This window comes from Halyomorpha halys, unplaced genomic scaffold, assembly GCF_000696795.3.
Source record: "Halyomorpha halys isolate HHAL.00 unplaced genomic scaffold, Hhal_1.1 Scaffold698.1, whole genome shotgun sequence".
Lineage (NCBI taxonomy): Eukaryota > Metazoa > Arthropoda > Insecta > Hemiptera > Pentatomidae > Halyomorpha > Halyomorpha halys.
This window is the reverse complement of record NW_027105869.1, coordinates 322,658-333,750: the sequence shown is the minus strand read 5'-3', so window position 1 is coordinate 333,750 and position 11,093 is coordinate 322,658. Positions and strand designations below refer to the sequence as shown.

The following is an 11,093-nucleotide window of genomic DNA, read 5'->3' as shown; positions in this document are numbered from 1 at the left end:
TTTTTTAACTCATTAATTTTAAAACTCTTTATCTTTGGGAAATTATTTCTGGACATTGCCAGATCGGTTTATTTTTGATGTATTTTTTTTAACAGATCTTCAACAGTAATAATAATCTATGGTTGCAAATTGGTAGCTGAAATTAATTGACGGGGAAAGTTCGTAAGAAAATTAATGACAAAAAAAAGTAAATGTGTAATTAATCCTATACCGATAATTCGATAAAATCAAAATCTATCTCTACAGATTTTTGCATTTTATTTTCCATAGTATATAGATATATAGATGAATCCTAGCATTTTGGCTCACTACTAGTTAGAATTCTACAACATAAAAAAAAAATTATTGTAAATTGATTTATTGACTTGTTTACTTAATTAATTTATTATTACTTGATGTTTACTCAAATATTTTATTAGAGTGAGATTGAACTTCGGAAGAACTGTCAACAAATGGCACTAGTCATATTTGAAGATTATTTTTAAAAATTGAAGAAAACATCCTTGTTTTTCTTTGAAACTGGATTCAATAAAAAAAAAAAAAAAAATTATTACAAGTTTAAGGTATTATAAAAAATATTAAAGTAAAAAAATCTATAAAAACTTCTGAAAGATACTTTTTTTTTAAATATTTATTTATTGCTATTTACAACTGTACATTATAATAAATTTAGTAAATCTGATCTAAGTAAAGATACTTATCTTGAAATGTATTGGTTTAGAAAACAATAATTGTTGTTTAACGAATCAAAATCCTTGTTTCACAAAAAAAAAAAATCTTTTACGATCCCATTAGGAGTTTATTTAATTCATTTTTTTTCACTTTTTTGATAGTGGTTTTGATATTCAAATAAAATAATTCTATTATTTTCTTAACTGTTCAACATTTAGGTCAACCCAGCTATCCTCAAGGACAATCTTAAATATAAATTTACCAGTCACATTCAACAATATAAAAACTTTTTGCAGGCTACTTGGGTCATTAGTTTTAGTCAAATCACCCTGTTTTGTCATTTTTCCATTAAATTTTAAAACTTTTAATTATAGATTTACTTAACATGATGGTAACTAAGAGTTTTAAAATTTAATAAAAAGTGAAAAAAATAGGATGATTTGACTTAAATTAATGAACTGGGCAGAATAGCCTGCAAAAAGTTTTTAAATTGAGAATTTGAAGTGTTAATTTATATTTAAGAGTGTCCTTGAGGGATGACCAGGTCGGCCGAAACGTTGGACAATTAAAGAGTATTTTGAGACTTAACTTGGATACAAATTATTTTATTTAATTATTAATATTTTTTCAACTTAATAATTTTAATTAGGATTTGATTAAGCCATCGAGTTTTGAAATGTCACTGGAGCGTATGACCCACAGAATAGATTAATTAGTTGCTTGACGTATTGATATAATTAAAAAATAATTATAAAAATATATAAACAATTTGTTTGAATAAGAAGTTGGTTCCATTTTGGCCGTTTTTTTACATTCAAAAACTTTTGAGAAACTTGGCAGCGGTTCCCTAAGTTGTGCCACTAGCGTATCCACAAAATATAATTTTAAAAAAATTAAAAATAATATGACAAATATTAGCGCTCTCCAAAATTTATTTTGTACTGGTTTTACATATTCAAACGCTCTAAGAATAATCGGGCGACATGTTTTAATTTTTCTTTAGTTTAGTGGATTTTTTATCCAACATAAAATGAAATGGAAAATAGTTTATTATTCTGGGACTAGGTCCCTTTTTGAACAATTATAATTGTAATTTTAATTTTACAGTAATATATATTGGGCCAAAAACAGTACGGCCTTACCTAATTATAACTTATATAAAAATTGCATGTAAATAATTTTAAATAGAGTAAAATAGGAAATAAAAAAACCAACTGATCCAATACATAAAAAACAAACCAAAAAGGTAATTACAAAATATCTGTACTATTATAATATTGGATTAGATTGGTTAAGTAAAATGTAAGAATAGAAGGGTTTTAAACGGGGGAAGGGTTGGTACATGACGTATGTTAGAGGGAATGGAGCTCAGGTAGAAAATTATCAAACACAGCAGTTCGGTGAGCTGAAGCGTAGGTGTCAGATAAACGGGACTTGGTAGTACGGGATTGGGTTGAGAATTTGAATTCTAAGTTTTCTATGATACAGGAGGAGTGCTAAGTTCTAATTACTTGGTATAGAAAGGAAGCTAAGAAATACTGGCATCGGAAGGATAGATAGAGCCACTTCAGCTCGGCGTGAAACTGGGTTATGTGAGTATCTCTTGCGATCTCGAAAATAAATTGTACTGTGCAATACATAAGACGTTTCAGTCAGCCATAGTCAAAGTGGGGGAAAACAAGAGAGAAAACTAAGAGTTGACGGGTTTTAAGTGGAAGGAGATAACGGATTATATTGAGTTGCTTTAGGGTAGCTATGGTTCGACGGGAAATTTGGGCATTGTGTGGTTTCCAGAATAAAGTTTGGTTGGATAAGATGTGTGCCGTGGCGAAATGAAGTTTAGGAACCCCTGTATTAGAGTATTCTTATATAGTATTCTTTTTTATTACATTTACGAACTGCAGTATTTCCGTTATTATAAATTTTAATAATTTATTCTTATTATCATTCATAATTGTACACACCATACTCATGTGGATTAGATCCACATGAAGCTAACTGCCTTATCAATCATTAAAAGCTACAAGGAGAGGTAACAAATAAAATGTTGCGGTGTTTCGGAAGACCATTATCGAATTTAAGTTTTCTTTATTTATTAATTTTTTTGACATTTTTTTTTTCATGAACTAATAATTCTAAACATGAATATTAAAAGGCAGCTGTTCTGGGCTGTGTTAATCCGTAAGGGGGATCACTAATTCAAATATCAATAAGGCTGAAGGGAATGGAACAAGTTTGATGGTTAAAGTTGGCCGGGGCAGGTAATTGATATCGGTTTGAATATTCCCATAACTTAATTGTAATTAAGGCAGTGATAGGGCGGCAATACAGGGGAGGTGGGGTGGTTAGCAATAAGTAAAGGTGGGGTTTGATACAACAGCCAATGGCTCGGAAAAGAATCCCAACCGCCCGACCAATATAAATGAAGTTGCCTTTGAAAAAGAGTAGGTAGTAAGGGGGGTGGTGGGCGTGGCCTGGTGATGGAGGGGGGAAGTGGGCGTGGCCCCAGGCAAAAATCCAACCCACTAAACGGCCCGAGCCCCAATAAGGGGGGCCCTTACACCCCTGTATGATTATAGTGGCTATTATTATTAGATTATTCGTCGCTGTCGGGTCGTGGTGGGCCAATGTATTTAGTAGCCGCCGGGAGGTCCTCTGGTGGCCACGGACTCGCTCTTCGTTGAAATGATGCTGCCGCACGTGCTCATGCCAGTCCTCGGAAGGGACAAGGCATTGTCTTCGCACTTCCTTGTTGCAAACCTCATCGGCGGTGCCGATTCCCCAGAAGACTCCGAGAGAGAAGAACACCATTCCGAACAGGAGGACAAAGACTGGCACGGTGAGTACCCAACAAAATATTAACAAACATAACCGGGCATGTTTCAGTGTTACTACTTCGTTCAGGGCAATATGAATGTCTCTGCTTTGCTGGAATAATAGCACATCTCACAAAAAAAAAAATCATTCAGTACTTGAGATATTCGATAGAATACACCGTAGACTGGAATTAATTTTTAATACTGTCTGTGAAACAATCTCAGGATAGAAAGTAACCCCAGTCTACGGCGCTATCTTTGGAATACGTCCAATTTTAAATAAAATAAAACCAAAAATGATGATATGTGCCACTAATCAAGCAATATGAAACGTACAAAAACAAGGTATTCCAATTATAAATTATAATTTAAATAAAATAATTTATATCCTTGTTAAGTCTCAAAACAATATTCATTATTTATTTTAAAATACTAATTAAATTTTTTTTAAGTATTAAGGTGTGATAAGAAAGTGATAATAGTGTTAATCTGTAATTAAAAGTTTCAAATTTTGATAAAAGTGACAAAATAGGATAATTTGATAGAAATTAATGTGACCTATCAGAATAGAGTGCAAAAAGTTTTTAAATTAATGTATGTGAGGTGTTAATTTATATTTAACATTGTGAATGGCCAAATTGGCCGAAACGTTGAACTTTTACAGAAATATAATAATGAAGAGTTTTTTGGGACTTAACTTAGAATCAAATTGCTTTATTTAAACAATGAAAACCAGTCTCAAAAAAGTGAAAAGATTATAACTAACAATTTTTAAATAATAATACTAATATTAATAATAATATTATTATTAATAAATATTAAATAAGGTTAAAACTTATAATTTATAAGTTTTCACTTGGCTGTTCAGAAAGATTTTTTGGTCTTTTTAAATCGTAATTTTCGTTTTATTTCTAGAATAATGATCGTTTTAGCATTTCGATGAACATGTGTGAACACATACTACATACTTTCCTTCCACGTACTTAACAAGCAACCCTTTTCCGTTTAAAATATAGCAATAAACAACGGTAGACATCTTCAAATAAAAATAATCAGGAATTAAGAGTCTGATGGACTGTTCCATCGGTTCAAGATGTGCTTTGAAAAAAAAAAATTGAAACCAATCTGCGATAGGTTGTTAAGGACTAGAAAGATACTGTAATATCACTTAAAATTTGTATATAAAATTGATTTAAGAGAAATCTAAATTTATTAAAATTTAAAGGCAAAATTGTTTTACCAATTTAAATCAAATAAAAAAATTCTTATTAGCGATAAAACTGATAATTCAATTACCAAAATACAAAATATTAAATAAAAAAAGAAAATAGAGTAAAAATTGAATGAAGTTTTGAAGTGAATAATAATGACACAAAGTTACAATGAATGAATTAATGATAATGAACTAATGAGTTCGTAATAAGTACGGAGGGAACTTTACTAAAAATAAGAAGATAATATATAAAAGAATAACATATTGTTTCCTTTAATATTTTATCAAGGTATTACATGATATAATACCTTGATAAAATATTATAGTTATTCTTATATAAAAGAATAACATATGTAATAAATATAATATTATAAATCATAAAAAAATTTAAGACACCATGCGACAAGTGATTAAGGACAAGAATGACTAGTAATATTTTTTTTAAATTTGTATATGAAATTTATTTAAGAAGAATGTAAAATTTTTAAATTTTAAAGGCAAAATTATTTTTCAGTACCAATTAACAAGCTATCTTCACTAACAACCTCCTCCACCTTGTTAGATTGAATCTATTAGTATGTACTGGAATGTGCGACTGATACATTTTTGTTCTCAAAAGATGACATATTAGCCGAAACGTAGAGAATTTTATTTGTTGATTGGAATCGGTGAAATTATTTTTCCTTTTTACAAAAAGTTTACAAAAAAATTGATTTATTCAGTCTGATTTAACAAATGGAGACCACTGGGCAAAAATGAAGTAATCAATTACTTTACTTTATTATTTAATTTTATTAATTACTTCATTTTATTATAAAGTAATAAATAACAGTAGACATCGTCACATAAAAATTTAAAAAATGTTTCGGGGTTTAAGCGTCCGATGGTTTGTTCTGTCGGTTCAAGATGTCCTATGAGAAAAAAAATTGATAGATTGTATGTACTAGGATGATAGCATAATATTATTTAAAAATTTCAAGAATAAGTACGTAGACTGTATAATTTCAGGCGCCAAAAACACAGAGGAATCTCTATATATGTTTTCTTATGAAGAACACAGGTTAAAAACCGCAATTTTTTTTTCAAGAATAAGTTGAAATAATTTCTGATTGATTTCAGGATAGGGAACACGATGTTAACGTCAAAACTGAAAAAAATAAAATAATAAAAAAGCATTAATTTTTCTAAATCGCTTTTAAGAAATATACGTAAAGGAAACAAACAATTAAACGTGGCTGATAAATTGTAATTTTGAGTCTTGACTCCGTCTTTTTATTTCTAGGATAACAACATAAACTAGGTAATTAAGATCCATAAAACACAAAGATATCTCTAAATTTTTTTTTGCTGTAAAAAACAGCCTTTATTATTGCTGATAAAATGATTTATGGTAGATTTCAAGAATTGACTTCCTAGTTGCACATGCCTAAAACAGAAATATACCTTTATACTTTTTTATTATGAAGGTCACATGTTAAAAACGAAGTTACTCAATTTTTTTAAATGAGTTACAATGAATTCTGGTAGATTTCAGGATGGCGGACATGATGGTATAATAAAAAAACTCTAAAACTCTAAAGGAGCATAAAGTTATTTAAATAGCTTTTAAGGAATAAGTGTAAAGGGAATAAACAAGTTAATGTGGCTAATAAATTGTCATTTTGAGTCTTAATTCCTATTTTATTTCTAGAATAAGAACGTAAAATACTTAATTAAGATCTATAAAACTTAAAGATAATTCTTTATTATTTTTTTTCTGGAAAATTAGCCTTTATTACTTTTTTAATTTATTTTAACACACGATTAACGTTTCGGGCTATTTTCCTATTATTCTCCTCATTGTTCTTCTAAAATAAAAATAATACTTAATCACACATTATATGATCTTATCACATAAGTCCATCATATAATTTAATTTAAGATAAAAAATATAATAATTAGTATTGAATATTTTTTCCTAATCTTAAAAACCTTTTTAGATTTGTAAATTGATATTTAACAGTTAAATTAGTTGTATAAACAGTGAATTATACATGAATTATTATACTAAAGAAATTTTTAATAATTTTATCTCATTTATTTGAAATTTAATGTACAGTTATTTTATTATTATTATTTTTTAAACTGTTTTAGTGCTTTATTTGGCAAATGATAATGGGCAAACAGTCGGAAACGTTAGTCGGTTGTTAAAATAAATTATGAAGTAATAAATGGGCTAATTTTTCCTGGAAATAAAAAATAACATAAGAAATAATGTTTGTGTTTTGTGAGACTTCGATTAGGTAATTTAGTTTTTATTCTTGAAATAAAATTCAAGCTTTTGACCAATTAAGTTCGTTTATTTTTTTCTTTTCTGTTTCGTCTTATCACCGTGTCGAATCCTGAAATCTACCAGAAATCATTATAACTCTGGTTAAGAAAGCATCATTCGTTTTTACCCTGTGTTCTTATATTAAATAAGATAAATCAATTTTTTATAACTTAAGATTTATTTTTCTATAATTTCCCTGTACGGTCAGCTATAGGGTCGTTGGACAATGCATTCGCCGCTTTCAATTTGATTTCTTCGTAGCATAAAGAGTTCCCTACCGAAGAAGTACTGCTGAATGCAAGTTAGAAAAATAAATCACTAAAAGATTTTTTTTTTACAATGCTTTATCAAAATTAAAAAAAAAAATTGGGATACTTCCATCTAGTGGTTCAGAAAAGGATATTTATTTACCGAAACAGGAGGTTTTATTTTGGCAATTCGGGAACAGATAGTTGCCAGCAACGTTTATAGGAATTATATATATGGAGAAGACTTTGATGACCGTTGTTCACTATGTAAGAATGTATTTTAATCCAGCATATGAGGCATAATAGCCTGACCAAGATTATCCATCAATACTGGTGTATGTGAAACCCAATTCCTCACTCGTATTGTCTGTATCTACCAAAACAGATACCTTCAAGGGAAAGCAGAAAAAGGTAAGTTGGGATTTTTCTATGATTACGGAGCACACCTTGGTAAAAAACCGGGAATAGTCTTAATAGACCAAAAAGTGAGAAGTGGATATATGATTATTATTGATGTCCCGACTGATGACAATATCAATAAAACAATTTCGGAGGAAATACCAAGATTTAAACCAAGAATTTCGGTAACTTTATATATTTGAACGTATAAAGGTATATCCGGTGGTATTATCTTCCAACGGCGTTATCCCAGAAGATACCATGCTCATAGTCCAGAATTTGAAGCTGCCGGAAAAATTATTGTAACAAGGACAGAAAGCAGTTCTCCTCTATACAGCGAGTATCGTTAGATTGTTTTAATTCTCAAAAAGTGAGAAGTGGATATATGATTGTTATTGATGTACCAACTGATGACAATATAAATAAAACAATTTCGGAGATCAGGAAATACCAAGATTTATGCCAAGAATTTCGGTAACTTTATATATTTGAACGTATAAAGGTATATCCGGTGGTAATATCTTCCAACGGCCTTATTCCAGAAGATACCATGCTCACAGTCCAGAATTTGAAGCTGCCGTAAAAATTTTTGTAACAAGGACAGAAAGCAGTTCTCCTCTGTACAGCGAGTATCGTTAGATTGTTTTAATTCTCAAAAAGTGAGAAGTGGATATATGATTGTTATTGATGTCCCAACTGATGACAATATCAATAAAACAATTTCGGAGGAGATCAGGAAATACCAAGATTTAAACCAAGAATTTCGGTAACTTTATATATTTGAACATATAAAGGTATATCCGGTGGTAATATCTTCCAACGGCCTTATCCCAGAAGATACCATGCTCACAGTCCACAATTTGAAGCTGCCGGAAAAATTATTGTAACAAGGACAGAAAGCAGTTCTCTGTACAGCGAGTATCGTTAGATTGTTTTAAAATTTATCCTAACCCCTAGCTTGGTTAAGGTTGGTGAATATTTCAGGCAATAGCCAATAAAGTGTGAAATTCTAAAATAATAATAATAATTAAGAAACATCACAGATGTAATACTATGCATATAATAGTAATACAATAGTATATGCAATATATATAATAAATTAATATAAATACAAAAGTTTAAGTATGAAAGACTTACTAGCCCAGAAATAAATTTTAAAAAATGAAGAATTCGAAATTAATTGTATCTTGTTCCTTGACCGAAATTAGAATTAACAGATGTTTGGGGCAACAGTATATTTTAAAAGCAGTTTTTAACATTTTCTATTAAACTAAAAAATACAGCTAAAAAGTTGAAATTAACTTCACTGAGTGAAATATAAAAGTAATAAAAAATATTTTGATGGCCTAATTAATAATAAAGAAATTTTATCTTAAATTTAATAAAAAAATATGGCTAACCTAAGGTCGGAATTAAAACTGTTAAAAAAATTATTGACAACATATAGAAGAGTATGTTAAGAAATGCTAGTATATATTATATTATATATAGTTAAAAATTATGTATATCAACTTCAAGAAATTCTCTGTAATATTATATAACTGTCCCCTGCTAAATACACATATATATATATACATAGTTAGGTAATCTACGCAGTGTATTATAGCAACCCAATGTATTTGAGCAGCATGGCTAAATAAAGCATTTCTCTCTATATTAACTAGAATAAAAGTGAAATAAAATAAAAATAAATTATTAAACAACTAATAATAAAGCTTGATAAGCATTTTGATTCTTATCAATAACTGTTGTTTTTTATTATTATGAACCCATTTCCAGGAATAAAAGTTATAGGGTGATAAAAATGGTGAAATAGTTTTTAGTTTCGGATATGCAAACTGAAATCTTGACCTAGTAATTTCGATAGGATAATAAATTTTTATTAACCAACCACTGGTTTTGGATAAAAAGTTATACATATATTGTATAATGTATATACTTCCATTGAAAAAAAATCATATTTATTTATTTCTGAAAAACATGCTTTAACCACTTCAAGTAAATTTATTAATAACATTTTATTGGGTCATTTACTAATAAATAATGTTTTTGATGTGATAAAGATAAATTTCAAAATCATATTTTCTTCATTACACCATACCATTGGTTTATTTCAAGAACGAAAGGAAACCATATTTTTGGTTAAAATAATTATTAAAAATAAAAATAATTGTTTTAATTTTTCTATTCATGACTAAAATTGTTTATAATAAAGCCATAATCATCCAGTTGTAGTCATATGTTATATATATGGTATATAATGTATATATGTTACCAGAGAATGAATAGTCTTTAAGATGGTTTATATACTTTTTAATTACTTATTTCATTATGCATAATATAATACATATTAGTATTTTATAACGTATTCCTCTTTAAATATTCAAATATTTATTTTAATATAACAACTATTAGAATGCTACCAATGGGTAGTTTCTCTACACTCCTATATCACTCCGTTGTAACCTAGATTAAATTTACTGAATGTGTTATTATTATTTAAAGCTGTATATTTCAATAAAGATATTTAAAATATATATAAATATATATAACAACTTCATTTCCAACCCTTGACTCGTCATGTTTTGTCATTAGTTTTAACATAAAATATATTTATTATTAATTAGGTCATCAAAATATTATTTATTACTTCTATATTCAAATGAGTGAAGTTCAGCTTTTTGTTGTATTTTTTATTTAAAGAAAATTTAAAAACTGCCTTTAAAATATAGTGGATCTCAAACATCCCTTAATTCTAATTTCGGCCAAGGAACACCACAATTAATTTTAAAATATTTTACAATTTTTTAATTTGATTTTTTTTCTGAATTCTTTCTTATTGGGCAAAGTTTTAGTACCATAAGTAAGTTTTTCATACCTCAAATATTTTTTTTTTTATTCAACATTTCGAACCCGCCGTCCCTATTTAAATATTTTCTCTAAAAATAATTATACACTGCTATTTATCATCTATTAATCGTTCTCATGATGATAATTTATTAAATTTTATTGGAAAATACTAGCAAAACGTTACCAGCCTGGAATGAAAAAAAAAATCAGAAAAAATCATGAATTAGTAACTCCGAAAAATAAAATTATTTAATATTTTTCTTACTTTGTTTATTTTACAATGACCGTACAATGAATTAACAATTTTTTTACTGTAAGTATACAGTATCGATAATTGGAGTTCTGACAATGGTCAGATGCTCCACTCAAGTAGAGTGTTTGCGGCTTTAGCGCACTTACTCAGCCTCCACTGGCTCATTACCAGTGATGCGGTGAGAGGGATGTGCTGGGACCTCAAAGAGCCCTGCTCTATCCCTCACACGTGGTGGATAGACAGGACCCAGGGATCATGATGTCGACAGAGTAAATATTGTACATAACAGTGTAAATGTGACTAGGGATTATTTTATTTTTAAAACTATATA

General features: G+C 28.6%; 1 protein-coding gene across 1 annotated transcript in view; it reads left to right on the top strand.

Moving 5' to 3' along the window:
* Window positions 1-3,323: 3,323 nt before the first annotated feature.
* Window positions 3,324-11,093, top strand: part of Dbx — a 104,227-nt gene continuing 96,457 nt past the window's right edge. Inside the window, exon 1 of the mRNA XM_014428176.2 lies at window positions 3,324-3,511. Within this exon, the coding sequence (XP_014283662.1) occupies window positions 3,358-3,511 (154 nt within the window). The 5' untranslated portion in view covers window positions 3,324-3,357. The remainder of the gene's footprint in view (window positions 3,512-11,093) is intronic.